This window comes from Oculina patagonica, chromosome 6 (genome assembly GCF_052425735.1).
Source record: "Oculina patagonica isolate OP01 chromosome 6, crgOcupat, whole genome shotgun sequence".
NCBI classification, from domain to species: domain Eukaryota; kingdom Metazoa; phylum Cnidaria; class Anthozoa; order Scleractinia; family Oculinidae; genus Oculina; species Oculina patagonica.
Genome location: NC_135763.1, coordinates 23,247,099 through 23,261,966, shown reverse-complemented (window position 1 = coordinate 23,261,966; position 14,868 = coordinate 23,247,099). Strand labels below are relative to the sequence as shown.

The following is a 14,868-nucleotide window of genomic DNA, read 5'->3' as shown; positions in this document are numbered from 1 at the left end:
TACCACAGTGGTATTTATGTGTCCAGCGTCCATTTTAAGTTGTTTTTACATGAAGTCTGGTTTCTATATAGTTCGCTGGCTCTCTCGTTCTCAGAGCCCTCTACAATGCGGTCAGCCGAATTCTTTTGGACTCTTATTTACTTTTTGTGTTGGTTTGGTCGCGCTTCCCACGTAAAGAGAGTTTAAAGAGCGTGAAAAAAATGGCCTGATCCAAGGAGAGCGGTAGAGCCTTCGCTCCTCCCTGTGTAGACCAGTAATAGAATAGCGTGATACTAGGTATGAAAAGTTGTACGTGTTGTACTCCCGACCCTGTTGTTTGCTCTGTCTACTGGCATTTGCGTCAAAAGAATGAAAAGTTTTGATGCACTGACGGCAGGTTTAAACGAACATAATCAAGCGACGCCAATGATCACATTGAACTACAATTGGCATTGCAATTTGTTGTAACCTTCATCTCTCAAATACGAATTTTCAAGTACAGTGAATTAAGTTTTAAGAATTCCAAAAGAGTGCATATTTTTTATCTACCGTCAGCCTGAAAAAGACGTCAATTTCTGGCGTAGCCTCCCCGCACAGTCGACTATAGGAAGTACCCGCCCCTCCCCCCACCCTGAGACCCTGCCCTCGCGCATCCAACAAAACGTTCAAAATTGTGCAACCTTCAAAGTTGTTCTGTGTTACTTTATATTTGACAAACTTTAAATGCAGGGCTGATCAAACAGCTAGGGACTGATGCTAAGTGTATTGTATGCCCCTGATGAAGGTTGGTTTTGTTTAACCGAAATATTGGGCCAAAATAAATTTATAACATCAGTCCCTAGCTGTTTGATCAGCCCTGCATTTAAAGTTTGTTTATTAAGTCTACTGCTGATCCTGATCTACACCAATATCCGGCTACAATTTGCTCCTGTTTGTCAGAGTGGTCCTTGCATAGTTACAGAAGTCATTTATATTTGACATCAGGCTGTTAATCTTTCGTAGGAATGTTTATGCTTATAAAGTGGTTGGTTTGAAGATAAAGGGATAAAGTAATATGAAATTTGTTCAAATCGGCTAAGCTCTGTCAGCGTACTTCTCAAATGTCGCCGAAACCAATAGAAGTATACTTCGCGCGCGTTATTTTGTGATTTGCATACAACATTTTGTGATTAAAATATCACGTCTGAATGAGGATCGTTCCGAAAAGAATTCAATAAGGGCTAGTTCTCAAAAGGAGTGGACAATGCCATCCACCGGAAAAATCGCTATGCAGTGGATAAGTGTTTTAACACAAACAAAACAAAGTGCGCTTATCCACTGGATAGTGATCTGTTTGGTTAACAGCGTTATCTAGCCTTTAAACAACCAATTTATTTCTTGCCTTATTTGTAAGTTGCATTATGGAACTAAAATCTGAGCAAATCCTTCCTTCTCTACGGTATCTAAGCTTTTATGTTCGTGCAAGCAAACCGATCTTGGCAAACTAATGTAAGCCACAAAATCTTTTGCGGGACAAGGTTCTGTACTTCTTTTGAGATGGGTGTGAAGAGCATCACGTTTTGTTTTCGAGCGAGGAGGCAGAAACCTTGTGTTTTCTGTTTGTCGTTTCAACTTTCAATTGGGTTGTTTGTCGCAAACGTAAAAAATGTTTCCAGTTTTTTTTACGTACTTATAAAAACTCGAGCAAAAGTAAACAGTTTCGACTTGAATTGACGTAAACAGTTTCGAGACGTTTATCCAATGGATATTCAAAAAATTTTTAAAAAAATTTTTCTTGTCTATTTTTCTGGCTAGCGTTTGTTTGACGGTGTGCTCTAAACGCAATCATTTTTGTGTTCTAAACATTTTTCTTACTGCATTATTTGTAAGTTGCATTATAAAACTAAAATCTGAACAGATCTTTCCTTCTCTAAACATTTTATGTTCATGCAAGCAAGCCGATTTTGGCAAATTAATGCAAGCCACTAAATCTTCCGCCGCGAAACAAAATGCCGTACAAAAGATGGGTGTGAGTTCAAGAGCATTACGTCTTGATCTTGTTTTCCCGCGAACAAGCAATAAATCCCGTGTTTCCCATTTGTTGCATTGTTCATCTTGAAAATAAGTAGTTTCACGTTAGCTGTGAACCCTGTGTGAACGCGGTTTTTTTTTTTTCATTTATGTAACAGATTTATGAATTCGAGCAAAAGTAAACAGTTCTGACTAGGCTGCACTATGCGTATTATGACAAGAATTTTGTTCCGACACACAAGACCCCAGGCGAAAGAAATCCGTGTTTAGTTTTTCCTGTTGATGACACTCATTAGATTGTGGTTACATGTATCTGTTTCTTGCCACGACAGTTTTGATTTATATGTTTTCAACTAGCTTATCATTGCATTCCTCTATTCTCATCACTCGTAAGATGAGTTTTCCCCGAACCGATCGACAAAGCACAGCATGGAACAATCATTTGTAAACGTCAATATTTTTCCAATGATAAATTTCCAGATATTCCAAATTCAGTTTGTAACGCTTTTAATTCTGTTTGAGATGTTACGGAATACGGAAAAGAAGTGTACTCAGTTTTCAAGACTATAAAACGATCTTTAATATGTCGTCAAAAGGCCAAAAGCAGTTTATATAACCGAAGTGAAAGAAAGGGGACGGAATGATTGAAGTAGTCCCGAAGGCCCGAAACTCTGGGACGCTAAACTCGACTCTTAGTAAAGGCGACAGGACCAGTAGAAGAAAGAGATGTCACACTACAGAACGGGCAACATGTGGACGAAACCCGTTCGTATCTGTGTTGTGTTATCAATTCACGACAACCTTGACAGCTACATGATTAGATAAAAAAGAAAACACGCAACACTTGAAATTGATAGCAAACAATTTGTCATGTAAACGAGTTGCTCATGCAATGTTACAGAAACTGTTCGTGTAGATAAGCGTGTAGGTTTGACAATTCGATGAAAATTTTTTTACGAGTCAAAAAACGGCAATGCTACAAAATTTTATGTAGATTACGATTCATGCATACAAAAGTTGTGCGGAATTTTTATGAGTATACATTCCCATGTAGGTTATTCCAATAAAAGACGTGTTTATCCTTCTATAAGAGCTTTTCGCGGTAAATATCTAGAAGCATGTTCGTTTGTGTTACATCCGGCGCGTTGCCTACTATGCATTGGTTACAAGTATTTCCACCAATCACAGCTCGGTCTAAGGTGTCGCTACGGATAAACCTCTGCAAGGCAAATTATCCAACTTCCGCTAACTAAAGATCTACGCGGCCTCGGGCAAAGTATTCTCTTTGTATTCAGTTCATCTCGTAGATGATGATCTTACAAATCTAGAGATAACGCTATCGAGATATCGGTTCGCACTGATTGAGTAGGGGATCTGTTTGCTGAAGAAACCCAAGTATACAGTTTCTTAACCTCTGCGGCGTGGCAAACTCAGGGCGTAAACTCTGCTCCAACACGATGTGGACGCGATATTCCGGTAGATTACCATGTGCACTGGGTTTCCTGGTCCTCTTCCAGCTTACTATCACCAGATCTTTGCAGGTAAGGCGACTTTGCTACAGTTACGAGTGCGTGTGAATTTTTTTTTAATCGATGGGAAAAATTGAGGGGGTAAAACTCAGCCTAAAGGTCTTTGTGTGAAGCCCGCTTTTGAATTTCGCAGCATGATACCTAAATAATGAAATGAACATGGTTCCAGAGCATTATTTTACCTTTATTTTGCTTTGGTTGGTATTCTAAAACGAGCTCGTCAGAAGCATACTTTTCCTCCAGATCTGTCTCAAAAGTTGGACACACCGAAAGCTGAAAATCTTCCTGAGTCAGTGTTACGTATGCTTGGCGCCAGAACATCACGCACAAACAAACCCAGTTTAGTAAGCTACAGATTTATTCGCAGAGCTTTTAAAAACAAGAAATGTAAATGTGCAATGCACAGGTTATCTACATGCTTTTAATTTCATTCATTAAAAGTAAACAAATAAACATTTCGAAATATTTCAATTGAAGCTCAAACAATGACCACTATAAACACCATAAACCTGAAAGGATAACTGAATTCTAATTTTAGATGGAATTCAGCCCAATTTTTTTTTAACTTTTTCGTGGTGGTTCAATATATTATTTAGACTGTCGACCGGTGACTGTCTTGTTTTTACAGGCCTTAGATCAAGTACATTCCTTTGATGATTTATTTATTGATAGAACCTTTTTGTTTGAAAATCCGATCCGGCACCCAAACAAGTTGTTATCAAAATTGTATCACCCCTGTATCACTGATCGAATCATCAAAATAATATAGAGATGGTCGTTCGACTTCTTTATTGATATGAACTAAATTCAACAGCCCTATACTTCAAAAGCCTTTCATTTGATTCAAACCCCATTTTCTCCGGGCTTTAATACAGCTTTTAATAAGCCATGCACCGGATAAGCCAGATTTCTGCAGGGTTTTCCCTTTGGTTAACAAGGTTTATAAACATTCTCAACATTTTTAAATGTCTGAATTTGTCCTTATCTAGTTCCCAGATAGCATATCTGACAAGCGGAATTCGCCCGGGGAAAACAAAGACGTTTATGACAGAGGTATTCATGATGCAGCTATCCGAGATGAAAATCCTCTGGCAAACAGGAGACCACCAGGTCGGTAGCGTGTTGTTGACAGCATGAATCTCAAGAGTTGATGTTTTATGTTACACCTACTTTGACTTCACACAATTGATAAACTCCAGAAACGCCTTTCAATGTTCTTTTGAAGAATCTCGTGACATCGCACCTCATTGCAAAATTGAAATTAAAAATTGATTGATTCTTAAAGACTTGTAAAGATACGACCTTCCCTCGCTTTTATTAGCATGTGAAACAGATTTACGAAGCGACGATAGCTAGTTGACCTTAGCATGTTTTTATTGCGGCCAAGTCGCCAAATCGTAGCGGGAGATTTAACCAGGGAGGGCAAGCAAGTTTTATATGTTAAAATCGTATTTGGTAGAACACGATCCCAATAAAAGAACATGTTTTCTGATTCTTCTCTTGCACATTTGGTAAACGCGTGGGATCGTGTTTTATTAGCGCGTTTTTGTAGAAAAAGCTCGCGCGAACGTTTTCTTCCGCTCATCATGCTCATGTTAGCTCTCATTTACACCCACGTGACCTTTATTATGTTCAGCCACATGCCCGGCAAAAATCGTATTTGTCACCAAGGGGCTGAGGATAGCGCTGACACGTCCCCAGTCGTCACAACATTGTAAGAAGCGAAGGATGGTGGAAGAGGAAGAAAGGCTCTTTTGTTGCCTCCTTCCCTTCATTCCCCGCGCCTACTTTTTTCATAAAAAGAGAAGACTGCAGAAGAGTTAGTGAGGAACGTGTCAGTAAAGTGTCACGCGGTGCGAACAGTTTCGACCGCTTCTATGGTCACAGTTGCCATTATTAAATTTGCCAAAACGAATTAAAGAAAGATTTTACGTTAGTTTTGCTGACAAATAAATAAGTTTATGGTAGAAAAAGATCACCCTCTTGGTTTGTTTGTTTGTTTTTGTTTTTGTTGCATTTTTGTTTTCTTTTTTTATGCTTTATGTCTGTGCCAAATTTACAGACAACAGCTTTTGCCGGCGTGCTTTGCATGTTTCCCTACTTACCAGCAAAATGTGTCATTTTGTACTGTCCACAGCTACACTTGTCGTCATGTTTTAGAGTCTGTTTCAGATCCCACGCAGACTTAGTATTCAGCAGTCATGAGCAAATTGTAGACTTTTTTCCATGGCAATTTGCTCTTGGTAATAAAAGCCTCTTCACTTTGACAGGTTGTTGCATACCCGAATTGCACCTTGGGTTTGACGACGCAACCAATAAACCAGTTGACGACAACCATGACGTAGGCCGCGCCCAGCCACGCGCGGTCAGTGCTGTCCACGCACCGTGCAGCAACTACGCTGACTTGAATGTTGACGTCGTGCAATTCAAGAGTGCAAAATTTACAAAGGTCACTGATGCAATTACCATTGCCGTTTGGGTCAACCTGCAAACCATTTCCGGCATTCAGCCGATTCTGCTCATAAAAGGACTAACCGGTGAACTTCGATTTGAGATTGCACAAGGTCACGTGACCTGGTTATACTTTGCAAGGCGTCCGTCACTAGCGACATTTGCACTGTTAAGCCCAAAACCAGTTGTAGCAGCTCATTCGTGGACACATCTTGTAGCCCAATATGACGCGCACAGTAACCGATCCGCGGTGTTTGTCAATGGAGAGGAAATACTGCAGAGGAAGTCCAATGGGGAATCTCTTGAGATACCGTGGAGCGAGTTTACTACTATTGGTAAATATTCAATCAACGAGGCGTTGGAGTTCAAACTGGCAGGATACATTGACGAGTTTTACATTTACTACTGTGCCCTTCCAGAGATGGTTATTCAAAAACTTTATCAGACGTGCCATATGGATGGTAAATGTGCTCCCAGGAAACCAGGTAACTATACCAACAACCTAGCGACAAGTTAAATCATAATCTGAAAATTCCATGCACTCGCTTTCATATCTACGGGTATTTTACGAACTCACAAAGTGACCTGTCTCACAGTTGGCTTGATAGCTCTATTGGCAAGAGCACTGCACCGGTATTGCAGAGGTCATGGGTTCGAATCCCGTTCAAGTTGAATTTTTTTTTCCATACGAAAAACAACTTTCATTAGAGAGAGATTCAAATACTCTGATAGAAAAGCTTCAGTTCCCCGGGAAATTGGCTGGGGTAAAAAACCAACACCCTTAGTCAAAAAGAGAGGGGATTTCTTTTTTCATTCGATAAGGATTTTAAAATCTTTTGAATGCTAGTCACCATATTCCCAACAACTGCACAAGCAAAATGTCCGCTCATGGTTGTGATGGGTAAATTCGTCGTTTAAAATCAATTCCAAATTTCTCTGTCGTACTCTATTCCAGTGGACGGTGAACTGTGTGACGTCAGTGCATTCCATTGCAAGAATGGAAGATGCATAAGACAGGCGTGGCGCTGTGACGGCGAGAACGACTGCGGGGACTGGAGCGATGAGATTGAATGTGGTTAGTTCTGCTTCCTGGTGTTTCACTTTCAGTGTAACATGTCATCCCTCATATACCGGCCGATATCCGTTTCCGACTTTCTACATAATTTTTATAGCCTGGAAAAAGTCCGTCAACTAGCATAACCGAGCTTATCTATTTGTGAAAATATTTCTCACTGGAAAGTTGGGTGTTTAGAAGGCCCCAAGGAAAGCAAATTTTGGCTGATAATGGTGAATTGTGGTTGGTACAAACATCTGATTGTGCCCTTCGCTTAGTTCCTTGCCCCCGGGTGGGGGACAACAACAACAATAATACTTTATAAAACCACGCGACACCTAGGAGCGCAAGGGATAGGGCCGTATTGCGCCCTTACAGATCAACAAAATGTTTTATTGTTTGAGAAAAAGAAAGCAAACATGTTTACTACTTTCCGGTAGGTGTGTCGCTTACAGACTCAGTCAAGCCGGTTTCCTATTAGGTATCTAAAAATACGTGTAGTGGCAAACCTATCCTTTGAACATGGACAGCAGCAAAGTAAAACAATAGTTAGTGAAGTTCAACCTTTCAAAAAAGGTTTTCCTGGCTCTTATTTGTATATTTCTTTTACCCATCAGATGGCGTTTGTGACCCAGGCGAGCAACCCTCTGCATTCCAGGGACAGTGTGTGTCGTGCTTTTGTATGGGACGTTCTCAAAATTGCAGTAGTGCAAATTTGTACCGTGACAAGGTAGGTAGATTACATTTTGTCAGTCAGTTGAACTCTTCAGATCGAGTACGTAGTAATAAACCTTTTATTGGGCTTTAGACGAGTTTTAACCCGATTTCCCTTGTGTAATTTTCTTTAGCTCGTCTAGACACGCTTAGCTCTTTATCCCAACCTTGAATAGTAATTACGTCTTACTTGATTTGACTTACGCTTGTTAAAACAAAAGGTCATGAACATGAAAGACATAAAAAACTACATTGTAAGGAGTCTAAAGATAGACGTTAGGATCGAAACGATATAAATGGAAGTCATTGAATTGTGGCGATAGACGTTATGTACTTTATCGTTGTCTTGACAAATGGCGGGTTCCAGCACTCCATGCAGTAGAGTTCGTCAATTCCTGGAGACGGGTCGGATTGCAATCGACAATCATACTTGATTCGCCAAATTTCAACATCACGGAACGAGAAAAAAGGTTCCCAACTACTAAGAAATTACTCGATCAATCATCTGCTGGACTTCAAGAATTGTAAATTGTTTACCAATCTAGTTACCCTCCTCAGATTGTATTCTCAATCTGAAACCAACGAAAAACATAACGACAATAAAGAACTGTAAACAGTCTACATGCATTGTGGTTAAACATGTATGGGCCGTGTGGGTTCCAAAGCTTTACGTAAGCGTTATCTAAAGCAGTTTTCTATTCATATATCTCATATGGTAGGTCTTCCTGTCTCTTTGTTTTTTGCAGCTCGAAATACAACTCAAAAGTGAGAGCAGTACTCCCGTCATGCATTTGGTAGATGTCAATGGATCTGATGTGTCCGGTGTAACTTACACTGCTGACCAGTTTAAAGATGAGTTCGTGGCTCACAACGCTTCCAAAGGAACAGAGTATTACTGGATTCTGCCAGAGCAGTTTCTTGGAAACAAGGTTAAGATATGAGAGCAAAATGTTTGTTTATGCACATACGTGATGTACGGCAACATCATTATCTGATACTTTTTATTGTTCGTTCACGCCAGCGCTACAGTTTTCCGGGAAAAAGAATCAATCTATTGCAGACGTTTATGCTAGTGGGGTTTTTGACAGTTCATAACAGGACCTTATTGATTAAGGGTGAAAATGAATGTTGCCAATTTTAAATGTGGGTTTTAAGTGAGATTACTTTTGGCGACAGAGGTATATTTTTTTAATCGTATACTCCACTTAGTCGAATAAGTCTAATTAGCCTCAATATGATTTCTACTGATCGATACTGACGTTTTTCTTTTCTTTTTTTATTATCAAAGCTATCAAGTTATGGTGGAAAACTTCGTTACACAGTCAGCTACATCGTTGGTAATGGGGTGACGGATCGTTATGCAAAGAACCCACCCAGACACATAAGAAGTTTAGGAGAGATAATCAACAACAGGGGGTTTGTAGCTAATTATGATATTGACGATGTCCGCGATGAAGAGCCAACTGACCTTGATGGATCTGGAATTGATGATCCGTCCTTGGGCGATTCAGATCACGTGACTTCTACTCTCAAGACGCAATCTACAGAGAGTCACGTTACAAAGATGACCAACAATCTACACGAAACCACTGTAGCGCCAAAAATGACCACCAGTCACTCAACTTTATCGGCTGAAGTTACTATTAAAGGAATCAGATCTAAGGCAGAATCTGGGCCAACTACATTTCATGTTAATGTCCCTGAAAAGACCACTTCAGAGCTCGACAAGGACACTGGACTGGTTATAGATCGAGATGATAAGCGTGCAAGAACAGCCGGTACCCAGCCAGACCCACCAACAACTGTTGCTGCAACATCCATTGGGACAACGGATGAATCAGATGATGGTCAAGATGAAACAACAACTTTTCTGCCTTCTTCGGCCTACACCACGAAAAGGCCTACTTCGGAAACAATGACAAAAATTTCAGATACACCTTACACAAGTTCGTCAACTGAAGATCAAAGTGAAATAACGTCTACTGTTTCTTCCTCGCCTTACAGCACTGATAAACCTGCATCGAAAACAGTGACAGTGACGGTTTACACAGCAACGGATAAATCCACTGATGGTGAAGTTAAAACAACCGCTGCTGTGCCTTCTTCAGCCTACAGTACCGATGTGCCTAGTTCAGAAACAGTGACCAAAATTCCAGATACGACTTACAGAACAACGGATACATTTGCTGGTGGTAAAGATGAAACAACTCCTTCTTTGCCTTCCTCACCTTACAGTGCGAATAAACCTACATCGGAACCAGTGACAACAATACCTGATACGGTTAACACAACAATGGATCCATCTAGTGATGGTGAAGATGAAACAACCACTTCTGTGCCTCCTTCGGCGTACAGTACTTACCCGCCGACGTCAGTACCAGATACGCTTCACAGAACAAAGGATACGTCCACTGATGGTCAGGATGACACAACCAGTAATATGCCTTCCTCACCTTACAGCACTGACGCGCCTACTTCAGAAACAGTAACAGCAATGCCAGATATGCTTTACACAGCAACGGATACATCGACCGATGTCCAAGATGAAACAACTACTACTGAGCCTTCATCAGCCTACAGCACTGACAAGGAAACTTTTCCAACAGTGACAACAATACCAAGTACGTTTGAGGCAACGACGATTGTATCAACGGATGGTCAAGATGAATCAACCTCTACAGAGCCCCCTTCAGTTTACAGTACTGATAGTTCCACTTCGGAAACAATAACAACTATATCGAGTACGTTTTATGCAAAGGCTCTATCAACAGATGCTGAAGATGACCCAACAACTACTGTGCCTTCCTTGACTTACAGTGTTGATAAACCCACATCGGAAACAGTGACAACAATACCTGATACGGTTTACGCAACAACGGTTACACCCACTGATGGTGAAGATGAAACAACCACTACTGAGCCTTCTTCAGCCTACAGTACTGACCCGCCTACTTCGGAGACATTGACAATCATACCAGATACGGTTTACACAACAACGGATACACCCACTGATAGTGAAGATGAAACAACCACTGCTGTGCCTTCTTCAGCCTACAGTACTGACCCGCCTACTTCTGAAACAGCGACAATAATACCAGATACGGATTACACAGCAACAGATACATCAACTGATGGTAAAGATGAAACAACCACTACTGAGCCTTCTTCAGCCTACAGTACTGACCCGCCTACTTCGGAAACAGTGACAACAATACCAGATACGGTTTACATGACAACAGATACATCAACTGATGGTGAAGATGAAACAACCACTGCTGTGCCTCCTTCAGCCTACAGTACTGATCCGCCTACTTCGGAAACAGTAACAATACCTGATACGGTTTACACAACAACGGATACACCCACTGATAGTGAAGATGAAACAACCACTGATGTACCTTCTTCAGCCTACAGTACTGACCCGCTTACTTCTGAAACAGCGACAACAGTACCAGATACGGTTTACACAACAACAGATACATCAACTGATGGTGAAGATGAAACAACCGCTGATGTGCCTTCTTCAGCCTACAGTACTGACCCGCCTACTTCAGAGACAGTGACAATAATACCTGATACGGTTTACACAACAACGGATACACCCACTGATAGTGAAGATGAAACAACCACTGATGTACCTTCTTCAGCCTACAGTACTGACCCGCTTACTTCTGAAACAGCGACAACAGTACCAGATACGGTTTACACAACAACAGATACATCAACTGATGGTGAAGATGAAACAACCGCTGATGTGCCTTCTTCAGCCTACAGTACTGACCCGCCTACTTCAGAGAAAGTGACAATAATACCTGATACGGTTTACACAACAACGGATACACCCACTAATAGTGAAGATGAAACAACCACTGCTGTGTCTTCTTCAGCCTACAGTACTGACCCGCCTACTTCTGAAACAGCGACAACAATAACAGATACGGTTTACACGACAACAGATACACCAACTGATGGTCAAGATGAGACAACCGCTTCTGTATCTTCGTCGCCTTACACCACCGATAAACGTACATCGGAAACAGTGAAAACAGTACCTAATACGGTTTACACAACAACTGATACATCGACCGAAGCCCAAGATGAAACATCCACCACTGAGCCTTCGTCAGCGTATAACACAGACAAGCAAACTTTTCCAACAGTGACAACGATACCAAGTACGCTTCAGACAACGACGGATACATCAACAGATGGTCAAGAAGAAACAACCAAAACAGAGCCCCCTTCAGTTTACAGTACTGACGCACCTACTTCGCAATTAGTGACAACAATACCGAATACGCTTTACACGACAACCGATGGTCAAGATGAAAAAACCACTACTAAGCCTCCAGCAGCCTACAGCACTGAGAAGCAAACGTTTTCAACACCGACAACGATACCAAGTACGTTTCAAAGAATAACGATTTTATCAACGGATGGTCAAGATGAATCAGCAACTACAGAGTCCCCTTTAGTTTACAGTGCTGACAGTTCCACTTCGGAAACAATGACAACAATATCGAGTACGTTTTATACAAAGGATCTATCAACAGATGCTGAAGATGACACAACGACTACTGTGCCTTCTTCAAATTACAGTATTGATAAACCCACATCGGAAACAGTGACAATAATACCAGACACTGTTTACACAACAACAGATACACCCACTGATGGTGAAGATGAAACAACCACTCCTGTGCCTTCTTCAGCCTACAGTACTGATGCGCCCGCTTCAGGGACAACAATACCAGATACGCATCACACAACAACGAATACATGGACCGAAGCCCAAGATGAAACATCTACCACTGAGCCTTCATCATTGTACAGCACCGACAAGCAAACTTTTCCAACAGCGACAACGATACCAAGTACGCTGCAGACAACGACGGATGCATCAACGGATGGTCAAGATGAAACAACCACTACAGAGCCCCCTTCAGTTTACAGTACTGACAGTTCTACTTTAGAAACATTGACAACAATACCGAGCACGTTTTATGCAACGGATCTATCAACGGATGCTGAAGATGACACAACTACTACTGTGCCTTCCTCAACTAACAGTACTGATAAACCCACATCGGAAACTGTGACACCAATACCAGATACGGTTTACGCAACAACGAATACATCCACTGATAGTGAAGATGAAACAACCACTCCTGTGCCTTCTTCAGCCTACAGTACTGATGCGCCCACTTCAGGGACAACAATACCAGATACGCTTCACACAACAACGAATACATGGACCGAAACCCAAGATGAAACATCTACCACTGAGCCTTCATCAATGTACAGTACTGACAAGCAGACTTCTCCAACAGTGACAACAATACCAAGTACATTTCAGACAACGACGATTGTATCAACGGATGGCCAAGATGAAACAACCACTACAGAGCCCCCTTCAGTATACAGTTCTGACGCACCTACTTCACAATTGGTGACAACAATACCAGATACGCAAAAAAAAAAAAAAAAAAAACCACAAATTACAAAATACAATACTTTACACGACAACCGATGCAGCATTCGATGGTCAAGATGAAGTAACCACTACAGTACCTTCCTCACCTTATAGTACTGCTAAACCTATTTCGGAAACAATGACAACAGTTCCGGGAACGTCTTTCACATCAGCAAGCACGTCGACGGATGATCAAGATGAAACAACTACTAATGCGCCTTCTTCGACTAACAGTACTGAAAAGCCTACCACGGACACAGTGACAACAATAGATACATCTTATGCAGTAACGAGTGTGTCGACTGATGATCAAGATGAAACAACCAATACAGAGCCTGTCTCATCCTACAGTACTAAAAGGCTTATTTCTACCACTGTGTCTTCTACAACGTCGAGAAAGGAGACAACTTCAAAAAGAGTGACTTCAACAGGTTTGTTTAAATTGTGGATCATAGATGGTGATATTTTTACAAACGCCTGCTCTGCCTTTTCTTTCTTTTCGTAAATAGAAATGAGTTTAAAAATTAAAATATATGCCTTACACACTAACTCTAACTCTTCCAATGCTTAACTTGCTTTGCAGTTTATTTTTCATGGAATTGACTTACGTTAAATGGCAACCATTCTGTTAATTTATCCGTGTCAAAAGACAAAGTTTACAAGATTTTGTTGGGCTTAGATGAACATATCTAAGGCCCAAAAAGAGAGCAAATGTGGCCCTCCAAATTGTAATTAGGTTTCTTTAAAGTGATATTCTCTTTTAGAGTCAGCAATAAGGTGTCAAGTCGGCCATGAATTTTATCCAGCAAATAGCGTCTTCGTCACTAAGAGTTGCACATCCCGCTGCTCGTGCCTTGAAGATGGGAGTCTTCGTTGTGCTCCACTTTGTATTGAGGATGCTCCCCTTTGTGAAGTTAACGAAAACGAAGTGGAGTCTCGCTTACTCGTGGAAAACAGCAATTGTGTTTGTGTAGAGAAAACATGCATCAGGGTAGATGGTAAGAGGGTCAAGTGTATTTCAGTTAATCTAGGGACAATTTGCAGCTTCACAGCTTTCTTCATTATCAGGATCATTTTCTCCTGCGATCGTTGTTTATCTGCAGTTGACCTACAACTTATGTTTATGTTTATGGCAACACAAGAATAGATCGCTGCGAGTTGAGTAATCTTTACTGTATATTCTTTTCTTAGATACAACGATGACAACGCCGGCTGTTACTCAAACCACGGTCACACCATCTCCCACATCTAGTCGAGTCAGAGGGGCCGTTCGATTGGTGGTATGGATTATTAATGTGATCCTCTTGTCATAGACATTTGTTCAGGTTAAAAAATTTTAAGGAAAGCTTAATTGAATTTTTGGTTTATGAATCGCTCAAAAGTTTCAAAAAATGTTATTTTTTGCATTCCATTATTATTGTTTTGTTAAACTAATAAATTTTCTAAGCCTAACAATCACAGATAAAACCAACCATAATGACCACCAACAGTGCAAATAAACCAGCCAAAATTAGCGGAATCTGCATTAGACAAGAGACGGTTCGTTCTTGTTTAAAGTAATTTTTACTTGCTTGATATTGGACGGTTTCGTTAAACCAAAAACAAAGGTATTTTCTGCCATGCTCAAATGCCAATTTAAGAAGAAGAAATAAAAAGGG

General features: G+C 40.8%; 1 protein-coding gene across 1 annotated transcript in view; it reads left to right on the top strand.

Annotated features, from left to right (window-relative positions):
• Window positions 1–6,267: 6,267 nt before the first annotated feature.
• The window catches only part of LOC144657206 (basement membrane-specific heparan sulfate proteoglycan core protein-like), a 49,061-nt gene continuing 40,460 nt past the window's right edge, over window positions 6,268–14,868 (top strand). Inside the window, exons 1-7 of the mRNA XM_078517518.1 lie at window positions 6,268–6,454; window positions 6,925–7,044; window positions 7,641–7,753; window positions 8,484–8,666; window positions 9,026–12,358; window positions 13,581–13,641; window positions 14,402–14,490. Of these exons, the coding sequence (XP_078373644.1) occupies window positions 6,391–6,454; window positions 6,925–7,044; window positions 7,641–7,753; window positions 8,484–8,666; window positions 9,026–12,358; window positions 13,581–13,641; window positions 14,402–14,490 (3,963 nt within the window). The 5' untranslated portion in view covers window positions 6,268–6,390. The remainder of the gene's footprint in view (window positions 6,455–6,924; window positions 7,045–7,640; window positions 7,754–8,483; window positions 8,667–9,025; window positions 12,359–13,580; window positions 13,642–14,401; window positions 14,491–14,868) is intronic.